Below are 18087 nucleotides of genomic sequence, written 5' to 3'. Positions count from 1 at the left end.
AGAGAGAGAGAGAGAGAGAGAGAGAGAGAGAGAGAGAGAGAGAGACGGCGATAAAATACGACGTAATACACTAGAAAAACTAGAGTCTGAAATTAAGGATGTTTATCAAAAATCGCAAGTGCTTGAAAAAAAATGGATTTTTTTAAAACTGAGAGATGAAGATATTCCCTTCACTTTGATACAAATTTCAATCCACCAACCCATGTTCATTATTTAGAAATGAAATAGACAAAATACACCAAAATGCATGCGCTAACATGCGCTTATATGGGATAGAATCATTCAAATATGTCCTCTTTTTGCCCGGGTACCCCAGATTTTTCTCTGGCCATTGGATTCAGTATGATTTTACACATTACCTTCTATTTTTATTTCTATTTTTAGTCTTCTAGTAGGTGAATTATCAATTCGAACATAAATTTCATAAGAGCCCGTGTATAAGGAAAAATTAGTTTATTCATTTCTGCCGAGACTATTGCGATTAATTCTTTTTAACGTTAGAAAAGTTAGTTTTATATGTTCTGCTGTCAGCCGAAAAAAATACAGAATTTTCCTTGATCATGAAAAAAAAACATTTACCGACAAGGGCTAAACATCCTTAAGGACATCGAAGTGCTTTGGCTATTTTTTATCCAGTAAACTACTTTTTTACTTTTGTAGTCGAACATGAGACCTTTTATTTTGACCCTGCTTCCGGACACTTTACAATAATTTTATTATTTAAACTTTGGAGGTCTGAATTTGGGTTCCGAATTTCACACGGAGAGAAATATTCAATAAAAATTACGTATCTTTTTCGTAATTCCGCAGCGAAATGTGGTTGCAGGCAATTTTACGGAACTGTCACGGACTTTTTCCGGAGCGTTCCGTAATTTTTATCTGAATCTCCTGTGAAAAATTGCGATACTGTCACTGAAATTTTCTGAGTCGATTCCGTAATCGGTGAGTGAATTGTGAGTTCCGTAATTTTTACTAAACATTTCTCTCCGTGCAGGGAATTTCGTGATTGAAAATTCAGAATTCCGTGAAAAAATAAAAGAGAACTGCAAATTTCAGTTCCATTTGTCCCTGAAATTGAATAAAAAACCAAAAAATTCCGGTAAATATATTCTTGAATTTTCCGGACAGTGACACTGAATGCGATTGAGGGGTAAAAAAATCATGGAATTTTAGATTTCTCTGAAAATTCAATGTAATTTGGCACTGAATATTCATATTACATTGGAAATTCAAATAAATTCAAGAATTCTCGTCTTTATGCCGCTTAAAATTCTGGAATTTTACAGAATTTTCAGTAAAACCTGAAATTGCATGATTTTCCCCAAAATCGCATTCAGTGTCACTGTCCTGAAAATTAGTAGTCAACTGTCCATGAAATTTCATTTTTTTTCTAACAGTATACATTAATACTATATCTGAATTCTTTCGACATACTCTACACGAAAAAAGCGTCTTCTTTTAAAACACTGAAAATTCCAGTCATCGCGAAGCTAACGTCCTAAATTAATAAATCTTTGAAAACTCTAGTCTTTAAAGGTGTAACTTTTTTAATACCCATAAAACTAATTTCAGGACCAACTTGATATGGAGATGATTTCGTCGAGAGCACTCGTCCGCAGATTACGCCGAAATGACTTCCTAAAGAATGAAATTAAAAAAAAGAGAGAGAGAGAGAGAGAGAGAGAGAGAGAGAGAGAGAGAGAGAGAGAAGACGACAGAAAAGATCGCTCAATATGAGGGGGTTTTGGTAAGGCGTCCGTGCTTGAGTATAAAGAGGCTTTCGTGCCCGATCAATAAGGGATCCTCAGAACCGCGAGACGTTAGGGGAACACACTTTCATCGGAATATCCGTAGTGTTAGGGACAACTTGCTCGGCAACTTAGCATGCAAGGTCGGGTACTGAGACGTCGGAGCGAAGGAAGATAGGTATATCAAGAGGGGCGGGGGTGGGGGTGGGAGGAAGGGAGGTATACCGAGCGAGGGTGGAGGGTTTGGTGGTCTTAGTGGTCGGAGGCCATGCCGCGAGGCCACGAGGGTGGTAAGTGAGTGAAGCAACTACTTCGCTGGTGGCGCCCTTATACACTCCTCCACCTCATCCCACCTATTCAAACTTATATACGTGTACATAAGTATATACTCTATGTATAACCCATTCCACTGGCTCTCGCTCCCCCATTCCTCATCCCACAAACTTCACCGAAGACTATTCTGCTTTCTTTTCCATCCCCCTGCAAAACTCCAGCTGGTACAAGATTGCACCCAGAGGTTCTCAGTGTATTTTATGCTTCATTCTGATTTTCTTGGTGACATTGCTGGGAAAATTGTTGGGGAGATCGGGGCGATCGGCTTTGCGAGGGAAAAAGTTGGGGGAAAACGATGAAACAAGGCAAGTAGTCGGGGAGACAAATGGATTTCTAGGGCTTTTCAATTTTACAAATCAGAATTTTTTTTAATGACGACGGATTGGATTAGATTTTGAGGGATTAAAATGATGAAATTGCAGACTTGAATGCCACAAATTCAATTTTTTCTTCTAAAAAAAAATAAATCAAACGAGTCAAGTGATCGTGGAACCAAATGGATTTCTAGGGCTTTTCAATTATAGAAATCATAATTTTTTTAACGACGAGGGATTGGATTCGATTTTGAGGGATTAAAATGATGAAATTGCAGACTTGAAAGCCACAAATTCAATTTTTTCTTCTAAAAAAAATAAATCAAACGAGTCAAGTGATCGTGGAACCAAATGGATTTCTAGGGCTTTTCAATTATAGAAATCACAATTTTTTTTTTAACGACGAGGGATTGGATTCGATTTTGAGGGATTAAAATGATGAAATTGCAGACTTCAATGCCACAAATTTAATTTTTTCTTCTAATAGTGAGCGATTAAATTAAATTTGAAAAATCATCAAACGAGTACATCGAGTACAACGAGAGAAATATTCCGTAAAAATTACGTAGATTTTTCGTAATTCCGAAGGGAAATATGTTTGCAGAAAATTTTACGGAACTGTCACGTAATTTTGACCTAAAATCATGGAATTCTTCCAAAGCGTTCCGTAATTTTTCACAGGACGCTCAGGAAAAATTATGATACCGTCCCTTAAATTTTCTGGCTCGATTCCGTAATCGGTGAGCGATCGGTGAGTTCCGTAATTTTCACTGAACACATCTCCCCGTACACTCAAAAATTTTCAACAATGTATCGTGCGAGAATAACCGCAGGTGTGTATTCTCATCAAAAATTTCAAACCCCATTTTTTTTTTAATTTCATGTTGTGCACAACTGCACACATCAACTACTACCGAGAGAAAGGACGATATAAATGGCATTAAAATCCGCCATACAAGCGCAGTGAGGAAGAAAAAAAAATTCTCGGCGCCTCCACGAATTATTTAACGACTCGTCGTAAATACAAGCTCAACTCTCTCTCTCTCTCTCTCGAGCGCGAATGTACACAGTGTATATCTCTCCACATGTTTTTTTTCCCCTGTATTTTCCCCATTTTATGCTTTTTTTTCCTCCGGTGCAGCCCACAATCCGCCGACCACACCCCACCCCCTCCACCCCCTCTGGACCGGGCGAGTACCGGCGGGCTGTTCTCTGCGGTGGAATTTGCATTTTTAAATTAACTCGCTTCTGTTTGCAGCTATCTCGGAGTGGCACACACCCAATGGCACTCACTACCGACGCCGTCATCCCCCCCTGAACGCTGGAGGAAGGGATTTTACAATTTTATGCAACAGCGCGTCGCAGTCTGCGCGTCCAAAAACCCAAGCTCCAACGCTTCGCCTGGGTTATCGACATTGTTATTATTGTTATTATCCTGGTAGAACCGCGAACCGGGTGACTGTATCAGAGGGGCAAAAAAAAAATGGCATCGATATTGTCACCATCGCGGCGATTCCTCCGCCAATTTCGTTTAATTTTTTTTATCCTGTATTTTTTGTGTTTTTTAACGAGATCGGACTAACGATCCTACGTCATCAAAATGTTACCACCAACTCCACCCAATTTTCATTATTTTTTTGTGGAGTATGAATTCAAAGAGAGTACACATGTAGGTAGTATTTTCCATCGTAAATATTTTGGGGGTTTATGGGGGATTTTTATTCCCTGATTTTTCCCTGTGCATTGAGTGGAAAAATTGAAGGTGAAGAAGGAAATGTCAATAAATCCCCCAATTCACGTGAATTTTTATGATATATTATGGAATATATTATAGAGTTGAGAATATTATTATTTATTAATTTATTAATGCATTTCGGGGGGCGTTTAAATAACCTATTTATCTCGGCACTTTTATCGCCTCCCGAATGTTTATGTTCCGTGGGCTTCTTATAAGATACCTAGGCCTCGATCATTTTTCAACGGGAAGAGAGTAGTTATAAGGATCAAACGGTGTTAAGGGTCAAACGGGAGGGACGAACGAAGTGATCATGAGGGTCTAATGACCTTAAGGGGGGGTCACACCACTTTTTTCAAGTAATGGAAATATACATCGATTTTTTTTTTCCACTTTTCCCATCGAAAAATCGTAATTTTTCGTCTGTGATTATTCTCGAATCCACCAACAATACCCCAACATCAGCTGCCATTCTATCACGCGGGGTTATGTTTAGAGAGAAAAGGGAACGCGGGCGATACAAATTCAAAACATTAAACACATATAAATTGATTAGTTATCGATATTCATTCAGTAAAAATGAAAATTTCATTGAATTCGAGCGCAACGAGCGAGGTGTCTTATTTGAAACCCGCTGATCCCTATTTTTCTTCTCTCTATGTGCGCGCGGAGTGGGGGCATAGGGGTTCCTGGAATCCCACTCTCCTACTGTTCCTGAGGTATCTTCTACGAATCCTCCACTGTATGTACAGTAGTAGGTTCCTGCCAGCATGAGAAGGTTGCGTCAAACGTCAAAGAAGAGGAATTGTCGCAACCGTTACAAAAATAGGGCCGAAAGAAATAGAAATTGGATAGAAAATTAGCATTGCAAGCTAACAGATTTTTGCGTAGAACGCGAGGAGACATTCTGTTTATCAATAATTCTTCTTATAGCAAGGCATTTCATTATTCTTCTCCATTAGATTGTAGTAGTAACAGCTATGATTGGGTTTTAAGGGGACCTTCACATTTTCAAACATAAAAGTAACAATTACATTATCTAGTTAAGTAACAAGTACATTGACCTGAGTTTTCCCGATTCCTATTAATATTCATGCAATAATGGAAGTGAAATTACATTCCCCATTAATCTTTCCATAAAATTTTCATTTTTCAATCACGAAATTCTATAAAATTCGATAAACTCCGAACTTCAATTAAAAATCGATTTCATGTCTGAAAAGTAGCATTTCTAAATGTTTAAACAGATTCCATAATTTAGTTCTACAGAGGAACTCTTCATAGAAAAGAGAGATTTTCTGCAAAATGTTATTTGATTGACGAAACTGTAAAATGAAAATTCTCTATTCAAGCGAATATCATCAAAATGGTACAGCCAATTCTATCCATTTGTTTGCGGAATGTGAATTCAAAGGGAGAATGTACACATGCACGNGGCCTCGATCATTTTTCAACGGGAAGAGAGTAGTTATAAGGATCAAACGGTGTTAAGGGTCAAACGGGAGGGACGAACGAAGTGATCATGAGGGTCTAATGACCTTAAGGGGGGGTCACACCACTTTTTTCAAGTAATGGAAATATACATCGATTTTTTTTTTCCACTTTTCCCATCGAAAAATCGTAATTTTTCGTCTGTGATTATTCTCGAGTCCACCAACAATACCCCAACATCAGCTGCCATTCTATCACGCGGGGTTATGTTTAGAGAGAAAAGGGAACGCGGGCGATACAAATTCAAAACATTAAACACATATAAATTGATTAGTTATCGATATTCATTCAGTAAAAATGAAAATTTCATTGAATTCGAGCGCAACGAGCGAGGTGTCTTATTTGAAACCCGCTGATCCCTATTTTTCTTCTCTCTATGTGCGCGCGGAGTGGGGGCATAGGGGTTCCTGGAATCCCACTCTCCTACTGTTCCTGAGGTATCTTCTACGAATCCTCCACTGTATGTACAGTAGTAGGTTCCTGCCAGCATGAGAAGGTTGCGTCAAACGTCAAAGAAGAGGAATTGTCGCAACCGTTACAAAAATAGGGCCGAAAGAAATAGAAATTGGATAGAAAATTAGCATTGCAAGCTAACAGATTTTTGCGTAGAACGCGAGGAGACATTCTGTTTATCAATAATTCTTCTTATAGCAAGGCATTTCATTATTCTTCTCCATTAGATTGTAGTAGTAACAGCTATGATTGGGTTTTAAGGGGACCTTCACATTTTCAAACATAAAAGTAACAATTACATTATCTAGTTAAGTAACAAGTACATTGACCTGAGTTTTCCCGATTCCTATTAATATTCATGCAATAATGGAAGTGAAATTACATTCCCCATTAATCTTTCCATAAAATTTTCATTTTTCAATCACGAAATTCTATAAAATTCGATAAACTCCGAACTTCAATTAAAAATCGATTTCATGTCTGAAAAGTAGCATTTCTAAATGTTTAAACAGATTCCATAATTTAGTTCTACAGAGGAACTCTTCATAGAAAAGAGAGATTTTCTGCAAAATGTTATTTGATTGACGAAACTGTAAAATGAAAATTCTCTATTCAAGCGAATATCATCAAAATGGTACAGCCAATTCTATCCATTTGTTTGCGGAATGTGAATTCAAAGGGAGAATGTACACATGCACGTAGTATTTTCAATCATAAATATTTTGTGAATTTATGAGAGATTTTTATTTCCTAGTTTTTCTCCGAGTTCACTATGCATTGAATGCAAAAAATGAGAATAAAGGAAGGAAAAGGCAGAGCCAGCGGACGGTAATTGAAAAGCCCGCGGTGATCTCGCGATCCTTCTGTACACCCTTTTTTTTTAGAAGAGTTGTTTTCTCTCATTCTCTTTGAGTATGGCTTTTATCTCGATTTGCCTTTCTAACCCGCATCCCCTTCGCCCCTTCGTCCCTTTTTACGGAGTCGGGGAAAAAGTCCAATAACAATGGCAACGAGGGGAGCATTCTCGCGTGGATGAACTTTTCGTTGTGGCATGTGTAGAGGAGTCGAAAGAAAATGAAAGAGTGGAAGTGAGAAAAGGAGTTGCAGCTCGGGGAATGGGAGCGCTGAGCGGTGCTGCCATCACCAGAGAATTTTTTTTTCACCGAGTGAAGGGAATTTTGATTTCAGATTTAAATGAGAAGATCTAGGTTGAATCTGAGGACGATCGTTTTATTTTATTGTTATTTGAGTCAGCGAATGCAATTGCTTTTCATGAAGTCGTCATTTTTGCAAACGAGAAGAATTGGAGAAAAATGTCAAATGTTACTGAAAATTCAAGGGAATTATAAATTTTTGAGCAGCAAAAAGACGAGAATTTCCAACGCAATTGAATTTTTCTGGATTTATATCAATTTTCACAAAATAATTGAACCAAAATTTATAGTGTACATTGATTTTTTCACGAAATTATTTACTTCCCATGACAACATTCGTGGAAATTTAATTCAGTGGAACCATTCCTTGAGTACAATGTCCAATGATTTCATCATTTGAATTATATAGTTTTAATTTTTTTTCTCGGAAATTATTTAAAAAAAATTTTTTTTTAGATAAATTCATGAAACAGTAAAAAATCGCGAATTTCGAATGTTGCTTTGTTTTCATAAATAATTAATCAACAATCAATTCTTCACCGTAAAAATCCTCTTCCTAAAACCACAACAAACTCGACAATTTCCAAAATTTCCCCATAAAATCGATTTTATCCCCAAAAAAATCTCGAAAATTTAATAAAGACAAAAAGATAATTCTTGAAAACTTAATTCAGTGGAACCATTCCTTGATAAAAATTTCCAATTATTTCATCACTTAAATTATATCGCTCTAAATTTGATTTTGGATGTTACAAAAAAAAATTCTTTTAGAAAAATTCAGGAAACAATAAAAAACCGCAAATTTCGAATATTGCCTTGTTTTCATAAATAATTAATCAACAATCAATTCTCCACCGTAAAAATCCACTTCCCAAAATCGCTGTAAACTCGACAATTTCCAAGATTTCCCCATAAAATCGATTTTATCCCCAAAAAAATCTGGAAAATTTAATAAAAACCAAAAGATAATTCATGAAAACTTAATTCAGTGGAACCATTCCTTGATAAAAACTTCCACTGATTTCATCACTTGAATTATATAGTTTCAATTTTTTTGCAAATTATAAAAAAAAATTCTCTTAGAAAAACTCATAAAACAATAAAAAACCGCAATTTTCGAAGATTCCCTTGTTTTCATAAACAATTAATCAACAAGGAATTTTCCACCATAAAAATCCTCTTCCCAAAATCTGTTCAATTTCATCCCCAAAAAAGTCTCCGAAAGTTTCCAAAGAGAAATAAACATTCTGCCAAATATAATTCAATCCCTCCCTCTAAAAATAATTCCGATCCAAACTCCGGATGTATCACAGTTCCGGATCACCGCCGCCATCTTGTTAAATTAATTAATGCGCCCCTAACGAGATCAGAGGTGTCGGTAAGACAGCTCTAAGGGGAGATTGGCGAGTGCCCTTCCGTATCCAGTGGGCTGTGTGTTTGGTGAAGTGGCACAATAGGATAATAGAGGGTTGGAAGTTTGGGGTCGGCTTGGTAAGCGAGAGAGGGGAAGCCGGTGGGGTTGGGGGGGTTAAAACTTGACGGCTCGAATTAGTTCGAGACCTCAACTAACCAACATAGTAAAAGGGAAGGCCTGTGGGGAGTAGAAAATGACAGTTATGGCAGGTACCAGTGATCTCTCACGCGCCCTTTTCAACCCTTTCACAGACGCGTCACCCTGCAACTACAGCCCTCACTCCTCCACGCTGAGCATACTCTATACCGCTTACATAATGCAACCCACTCTAATTAAAATAAATTACGCTCCCACGTCGACGTTAACATTTTTCTCCCCCACCGACATTCTTCTAGAAACTCTTTCCTCTTTATCCGCTTGCTTCCACTTTGCACTCATTCCCCCCTTTTTGTCTCCGTCTTCCTTTATTCTTTCGCTCGCCCCCCCCTCCCCCCCGCCCCTCTTTTTTTTCATTTAACCCTCATCTAACCCCTCGGTTTATTCTGAAGAGTTTATAAGGGGAGAAAGATTCTTTTTTCCTACCCGCTTATTTGCACTTTATTCGAGATTTAATTTGCAGAGGGAAACGGCGCCGAGTTTTCAACACCCACGCTATTCCTCTCGGCGTCTACCATTCCGCTATACTACTTTCCACTCGTTGATAGGATTCAAAGAGATAATGAAAAGGGAAAAGTGAAAGAGACGAAGGGACTCCGATGCGAAAATAGACGGATGGAAAAATAGCGTGAATATATCTTCCCGGTGGAAAAAAGAGAATTCTCATCGCTAAGAGAGATGAAACGAAGTATGGGAGGAAGGAGGAATTGCCGATTGATTCGCTATTCCCTGCTGCTATCTACCTCATGCTCGGAGATATATTTCATCGATATTTTTTTCCACTTCCCTTTTCTCGTGCATCTGTTTCCTTTGTAATGAAAAAGCGTATTGCGTTTTTTTTTATTGTTGCATTGCATTTTCATCGATAATCCGCAAATATCCTGCTGGAAGTCGGATTCCTCGAGAATTCTGTTGAAAATTTTCTAATGGAATTGCTGAATTTGGGGGAGAATTTTTTTGGTGTTTTAGGAACAGCTGCGCGTGGACTTTTAATGTTGCGAATATGTATTTTTGAATTTAGTGGGAACATCGAACATTGGATTAAATTAAAATTTTAATGTATTTAAATTTAAGAATATCCAAGTACTTTGACTATTTCTCCAACAGTGAAATGCTTTTCTACTTTCGTAGGCCAATATCAAAGCTTCCAGTTGAGCTCAAGTTCCCGGACATTTTACAATGATTTTGTTATTTAAACATTGCAGGTCGGAATTTTAAGGTCGATATTGAACCGTTGGAAAACATTTTTTACGTCTGGAAAAAAATTAGAAAGTTTATTTCTGGAGGAAGATTGATGAAACAAATTAAAAACTGTAATTTGGTGTTTGTTTGATATTTGTTGTTTTTGCTGTATTTTTTTTTAATGTTGTGAATATGTATTTTTGAATTTAGTAGGAGCATCGAACATTGAATTAAATTAAAATTTTAATATATTTAAATTTAAGAATATCCAAGTACTTTGGCTATTTCTTCAACAGTGAAATGCTTTTCTACTTTCGTAGGCCAATATCAAAGCTTCCAGTTGAGCTCAAGTTCCCGGACATTTTACAATGATTTTGTTATTTAAACATTGCAGGTCGGAATTTTAAGGTCGATATTGAACCGTTGGAAAACATTTTTTACGTCTGGAAAAAAATTAGAAAGTTTATTTCTGGAGGAAGATTGATGAAACAAATTAAAAACTGTAATTTGGTGTTTGTTTGATATTTGTTGTTTTTGCTGTATTTTTTTTTAATGTTGTGAATATGTATTTTTGAATTTAGTAGGAGCATCGAACATTGAATTAAATTAAAATTTTAATATATTTAAATTTAAGAATATCCAAGTACGTTGGCTATTTTTTCTCCAGTGAAATGCTTTTCTACTTTCGTAGGCCAATATCAAAGCTTCCAGTTGAGTTCAAGTTCCCGGACATTTTACAATGATTTTGTTATTTAAACATTGCAGGTCGGAATTTTAAGGTCGATATTGAACCGTTGGAAAACATTTTTTACGTCTGAAAAAAAATTAGAAAGTTTATTTCTGGAGGAAGATTGATGAAACAAATTAACAACTGTAATTTGTGGAAATTACGAGCATTTTTTGTAAATAATTTATAAACAATATGCAAAAATAATCGAGGGATGGAGGAACTGAAAACAAGATTTATCTAATTGTCATTTTGCGACGTTTCGTTAATTATTTTAGCTTCCTCAGGCTTAATTGATTTATAATTGGTTTATAAACAATCAATATTCCATCATATAAATTATTTGTTCGGAATCCTAGCAAAATTTCTTCATATTCAGAATTTTACCAAAAATCAATTTCATGCCTAAAAAAATTAGGTTTCCGAGAGTTTAAACAATTTTAATTATTTATTTATAAACAACAAATGTCGAAAAAAAATGATAAATGATCACGCAATTCAATTTCCAAATTTGATGATTAAAAAGATACTAAAAGATACTTGGAAAAGATACTTGGATATTCTCAAGGCAATAGTTGAGTGATTTTTCGATTTTCCATCAATCATTGTTATTAGGGCCAGATAATCCCATTATGTATTCTGTAAATTTGATTTGAATTACTGATCGTTAATGATTTTCAAGAAGAATTGACTATTGGCCAGTTTTTGACGAATATCTCGGAATCCAAAAGAGATACCAAAATTTTTATCATGACCTTTTTTATAACCCTCAACTGACCCGACAAAAAAGGTTATGCGAAAAATTTTGCTATCTCTTTTAGATTCCGAGATATTCATCAAAAATTGACCAAAAGTCAAAAGCGACTTGACCCGGTTTACCCGATCGCTAGTGAATTCTCCTTTGAAATTTCAAAGGTCATTAAATAAAGAGATTAATAAAACTCGAACTAATCGATGATTTAATGGGAAATCTAATCGAAGCCTAAAATTCCCTGTTAGAAATTGCTCGAAATTTGAGCAACGCAAATTCCTCATTCTTAAAAATTCTTAAGAGTCCTTTCTTGAAACCTAAATAATTCTCCTGTGGTTAATAAAATTGAAATTCCACAAAATATTCCATAAATTAACTGATCTGTCAGTTCCCACACGCTCGAAAATTCCCCATAAATTACTTGTCCAAAATTTAAAGAATTCCACATAAAAATTCAAGACTAATTACTCCACCAAAGCAACAGTGCAAAAATGAATCCGAGGTGGCACGAAAAAAACAGTGAGAAAACGTCGAACAATAATCATCGTTACGGAAAAGCTATTAACGTCTGTATCGGGAATTTAATCGTAGCCCCTATCCACCCAAGCGTTATCAATCTGCAATAATTGTTGGCCATTAAACGCTCCTCTAATTACCAACTTCATACCACCTCACCAATAGACAAACATTGAAAACTGGTCGATGCCTCGAAGCCCCCATTCCCCCAGAATTATCTGATTTACACAAAGTCGAATGCTCAATATTAATTCCAATCGTGATGTTTAAGAATGCGACGATAATCACCGTAAAATCACTTCAGCAGTTGCTCAACAGATAGCAAAATTCCCAGTACGCTTTAATGTCAGTGAATTAATTTTCTTGAGCCTTCGGTAATTAATTTACAGAAGTGAAACGCCGCTTTTTCCACGTCTCGTGCTCAATTTTTTTTTCTTCTCTAAAAGCATGATAATTGAAAAAGGACTTCAACGCTCACTGCATCAGACACAAGCGCTTCTGAATCTGCGGATAAAGTGGGTCGTGGTAAGCGCGTTAACGTTTTCAGAAAGTGCTTTTAATAAACGGACGTCGAATTCGCTTCATCCCTCTCCCATGTATTTCTCTTTCGTTCCAACCACCCCCTCCCCCCGTCGTTCCCTCATTTGCTTTGTAACCAGGCGCTTTTTGGGGTTGGTTTTTTTAACACGCCACGGCCATTCATTCGTCGCTTTGCTTTCATCCGACCTCCGGGGGCGCTTTAACTCCATCTACGTACAGTGTGCAGTATAGCCACTGAAAATAGCGGTACGGTATAATACAACTTGTGTTACCCTCATGTGATGTCTAATTCCTTTCACAGAGTTATTTTCTCTCATTTTCTTGTTTTCGAGGAAAAAAATATTTAGGTTGGACTTTTATAATTCTACGGAGAGAATATAGTTGGGGATTTTTATATAATGTTGTCAATTTTGCAGATAAAGCGCTAGAAAAAGTGGAGGTTTGTGTACGAATGAAGCATTTCTTCGTATTTTTAGATAAATTGAAATTTCATGAATATGTGGTCAGTGGTTTCAAGGGGACTTCGACCTCCGGGTATGGCGGAACGGGAACTTCAACTCCATGTATAATTTCAAATGAAAAGGCTGGAAATTTTTAACAACGACAAAGTTACATGAAATTTCTGGATTTATTTTCATTGAGAAATCAGTTAATTTATGGAATATTCAAGTAAATCTTGATTTCCAGGCCCATTCGACACTGGAAAACCTTGGAAATTTTGCAAATTCAGGCAACAAATTTTCTGAATTCTCAATCTACTGAAAATTGAATTGTAAAATCAATGATTGTTTAACATGAAAAATCAAATTTTCTTGAATTTTCAAGATGAATGAGAAATTTAGTGAGCGCTTTCATTTGAAATTGAATTCAATTTCAAGGGATTTCTAACAATATATGTCCACTGGAAATAGCGGTAGTTTTGTTACCCTCATGTGATGTTTAATTTTTTTTGCAGAGTTATTTTTTCCCGTTTTCTTGTTTTCGAGAGAAAAAAATTTAAATTAGACTTTTATAATTGTACGGAGAGAAAAGTAGAGTTTTTTTTTATATAAGGTTGTCCATTTCTCAAATAAAGCGCAAGAAAAATGGGAGGTTTGTTCACATGTTGCAAACAAATGACGCATTTCTTCATATTTTTAGAAAAATTGGAATTTCATAAATATTTGACCAGTGGTTTTAAGGAGACTTCAATCTCCGGGGAATGGGGGGGGACTTTAACTCCATATACGCACATCGTGCATGCATGCCCACTGAAAATAGCGGTACGGTATAATTGTGTTGTCCCCACGTGATGTCTAATTCCTTTCGCAGATTTATTTTCTCTCATTTTCTTGTTTTCGAGAAAGAAAAAAATAAAGATTGAACTTTTATAGCTGTACAGAGAGACGACTCTTAAAAATTCCGTAATAAATTCGTCAATCTTTCAAATAAAGCCAAAGTAGAACTCTGCAAATTCTAATTTGTACAAATTTTAGAAACAAATAAAAATAAATGAAACATTCTTAACGTCTTTGCAAGAATTACAATTCCATAGATGTGTAAAAAAGTGTGAAACAAAATTGTGAAATGGACGCAGTAAAAAGGCACACAAAAATGATACGAATGCTTTAATTTAATAATCCCAGTTCACAATACATTGTTAAAAGTTTCCGAGCCAAAATTATCACACATGTGTACGAAGTCATTTACATAATACTGTATTATAAATTTATCATACGTCTGTCTCACACTGTCTGAGAAAATTCATGCACCAGTATGAGAATTTTTATGTACACGTCCGAACAAATTATATCTGATTATCCTATGCCTGTGCGATACCATTGAATAAGATGACATCCTATAATTACTCAGTGAAACCTATTAGATTACCGCAATTGATGTCAAACAGAATAAAATCAATAATTTCTCCCCAAAAATTCCCGGACTTTTCTCCCATGTACTCTTGAATGAACCTGTATTGCAAAAAGACTTGAATAATACCAGTGAAATGTCGAGACTAATCAGTTTCAGAAATGAATGGGGAAGGGGCTTAAGTTGGAATTAGGGGTTCGATATCGCAGCGAAATTGAAGCTCGTAGGATAATGATGTCGGCTTAATTGCGAGTCTGCTGAAGCCCCCACCACTCCCCTGCGTTCCACAGGGTAACCCATCTACCTCATACCTCCCACTATTCGTTATTAGTGATTAACCTTGCCAAGTTGACTATTCAGAAGTGATTGGATTCGATTTGATGTACTTGATGAATATTTCGTTTATGGTACACTCATCATGGATTTTGAATAGCGAGATGATGTACTTACATGCCTCTCCTCGGCGGAATTTAATCCTGTAAACAGAAGGGAAACGGTTGATTATAGATAAAAAAAAATACTGGTTTTATGAGGGAAAATCGAGGGGGTAATCATTCACGAAATCTCGCGTGAAGATGATATTGAAATCATCTTTTTTTTTAAGGCATTCAAATTATTATGGCTTATTCTGCTAAGTTTGAAGAATACATAAATATACATAAATATACATAAATATACATGAATATAATGATGTGTACAAGGTGTTTACAAGGAATTTAATCCTGTAAACAGAAGGAAAACAGTTGATTGTAGAAAAAAAAAGTGGTTTTGTGAGGGAAAATCGAGGGGGTAATCATTCACGAAATTTGGCGTAAAGATAATATTGAAATCGTCTTTTTTTTAAGCATTCAAACTATTATGGCTTGTTCTGCTAAGTAATTGAACATTAAATAATTAAATGCAAATTTCAATAGACTGAAATTCTAAGCAGTAGTTACTTGAATTTTTCAATTGTCAATCATTTTCATTGTTACTGAAAGAGTACTGGATTTTTTGCGAAAGATAATGATGAAAATCTGTCGTGAAAACAAATAAATCGCCCAGAAAGAAGAAGAATCATCGAGAAAGTGGGGATACGTGGTAAAAGTGCCCTCGCGTGGAGATGAGGGATGCTCTGTGAATCTTCTAGCCGAGAAGTACCTTGGCAAAGCTGTTATGTAGAATATAAGTTGAAGTAGGTATACATACAGATTCAAAGGATGATGGGAGAGAGTGAGGCCACAGATGCCGCAGCTTTGTCAGCATTCCTCCAAGATTGAGCTTCAACACGTACAGTGTTAAAAGGGGCAAGTATGTTACAAGTTTTCCCGGATAATTTGGAAATGGAAAGAAACAATGATAACATAGTGCCTCGCTAAAATGTTAAGGATGAAGTCGGTGAAGTTGATTGTGTGGTGAGTAGACTGTGTACTTTTTGTGTTGGCTCGAGGGGCTGGGAGTAAAATGAAGAAACGAAAAGCAAAGATAAAAGGTCTGTGACGAGGGTCAGGATATCGGAGGAGAAAATGGTGGGGTTTGGCTGAGGATAAAGTAGACGAGTAAACATTTGGGAAACAACTTGAGACCGAACCTAGATGGCTAGGGGAATCGGAGATGTGACGACATGGCCGGAGTGAAATGACTGAGCACGAGGAGTTTTTAAAAGAAAAATGCACATTGAAGCTATAATATTAAAAGGAGAAAGAGTGAAATTGGATAGTCACTGCATCATCTGCGAAGTTTTTCCAACGGAGTTTTTTGAATGGGGAAAATATCCTAATCAAACCCTAAAATTCAATCTTACAACTTTTTGGGAATTTAAGAAACAGTTATGCATTCAAATTTTCAATGTTAAGAATTTGGACGTCCTTATTCATGTTGTAAATTGAAAGAAAGTGAGTTTTTTGTAGAAGACGAGCATTGACAGCACGAATTTTCAAACTTATTGGGAAAATTGGACATTAATTTCCATTGTATTTCCAATCGATGAACAATTATAGCAGTAGTTGCCTGAAGTTTCCAATTTTTAATAATTGTCATCGACATTGGGATGTGATAGTGGTAATCCCATTGAATATTCTCCAAATTTCATGTAAATTGCTCATCGTCAAGTTTTCAGGAACTTGCCCTCAAAATTTCCGGAGTAATTGAATTGAAGAGATCAACTAACTCTCATTTCTCGAGAACCGAGTGGAAATTGACAATTGAAAGTCATTTAAAATTTAAGTAACAATTGCATTTACCCTTTCAGTCTCACGAATTTGAATTCAATTCAAGATCAATTCGTTCACGAAATTGCTTATTAACTTTGAAATTTCACCGAAATTGTATGCTCAAACTTATTGCGAAAAGCAAACACTAAATTCCACCGAATATTCAATAAATTTGGAATTCAGAAGAGTATTGATGGGGGAAATCTCCGAGTCAAGGAGAAAATTAAAAACTAAAGACATCTCATGATCTTTCTTGTTTTAAACAAAGTTATAAAGCAAGAAAACTCACCACCATTAGCTTTCAAATCATCCGGCTGACTCCTATGAAGTTCCGGCTTCGCCAGCATGGAGAGCGGATGTGCAGCAGCACCTGCTGGATTAGCACCAGCACCAGGTGGAAGTCCCAAACCAAGTAGAGCAGCAGAGGCTGAAGTGGGCACAGGTAGTCCACCACCAGGTCCCAGCCCAGGTAGTCCAGGAATCCCAGGATGTGGGCCCATTGCAGCACCTGGTGGCAATTGTTGGGCGTGCATCTGCTGCAGTAGCCTCGGCAAATCCGGCCTCTGTTGCTGCAATGATAATTTCTCTGTTGAGGTTTACATGTTACGCGTACATTTATTTTTCATACTGCCCATGTGGCAATTACGATGTGTAAATAGCGCAAAGCGATGGGCAGACAGAAAGAGTTGGACTCGGGGGGGTTTAAATTGAATACGTGGGCTTCGTTATCTCACTCCCTGTGTTTGTGGAACGTGTCAATTATCGTCATCGATACATAAATAAATTCACTGGCTCCGGAAAAAAGTATGAATAAAAAGAAGAGAACATTCTAGATCTGTTCGGTAATATTTCACATGGCGGTTTCAGGATGGCATAATGAGACGATAAAATGAGAGTTGAAGATGAAAATATGCAGAAAGCAAATTAGTATATAATGAAAACGAAAAAGAATGTTTAGACTTCCCGCGAGTTTGCCGAGGTAGTTGAATAGCTTCATGAATTCTGAGAAAACAATTTTGATATAACTACTCCATAGAATAACGGAAAATCAAGTGTGAAGAGAACGAGTAACAAGTTGAAATGAAAGAATAAGGGAGAATGGTATCATGAGATGATAAAATGAGTTGTGAATGTGAGAATATCACGCAGAAAGCAATTTAGTGGATGGCGAACAAGAAAAAGACTGTCTACACAACTGTAAACAGTTCTAGACAGAAGTTAAACGAGTATGTTGGGGTGAATGAAGGGTAGCCGGCGAGAGATAGAACCCGAGGGGAGCAAGCACACTCGTTAGTGCGGATTGGAAATGCTGGAAGTACATTGTTCTAACCGAAAGACTAGTCGGCGGCAGGAAGGGCATGAGAAGGCACATGATAATGCAATAGGTTGAGTAAGATATGAGGTGAATATTGTGTCGAGTTTGCCGAGGTGACTGAATAGTTCAACGAAATATTATAATAACTACAGTACTACGTAGAGAACTCTTGGAACACATAATTTTGATATGACAACTCCATGGACTAACGGAAA

The 18087-nt window shown here is 36.6% G+C and overlaps 1 protein-coding gene across 3 annotated transcripts in view; it reads right to left on the bottom strand.

Annotated features, from left to right (window-relative positions):
- The window catches only part of LOC107037913 (protein groucho), a 75122-nt gene that overhangs the window by 12441 nt on the left and 44594 nt on the right, over nucleotides 1-18087 (bottom strand). For all 3 annotated transcript variants that reach the window (XM_015256741.1, XM_015256740.1, XM_015256742.1), the window contains exons 6-7: nucleotides 16847-17126; nucleotides 14816-14841 (exon numbers count right to left, since the gene is read on the bottom strand). In XM_015256741.1, coding sequence (XP_015112227.1) covers nucleotides 14816-14841; nucleotides 16847-17126 — 306 coding nt within the window. The remainder of the gene's footprint in view (nucleotides 1-14815; nucleotides 14842-16846; nucleotides 17127-18087) is intronic.

The sequence above is a fragment of the Diachasma alloeum genome, unplaced genomic scaffold (genome assembly GCF_001412515.2).
Source record: "Diachasma alloeum isolate Michigan unplaced genomic scaffold, Dall2.0 Dall_scaffold_00271, whole genome shotgun sequence".
In the NCBI taxonomy this organism is placed as follows: domain Eukaryota; kingdom Metazoa; phylum Arthropoda; class Insecta; order Hymenoptera; family Braconidae; genus Diachasma; species Diachasma alloeum.
This window is presented reverse-complemented; position numbering and strand designations above follow the sequence as displayed.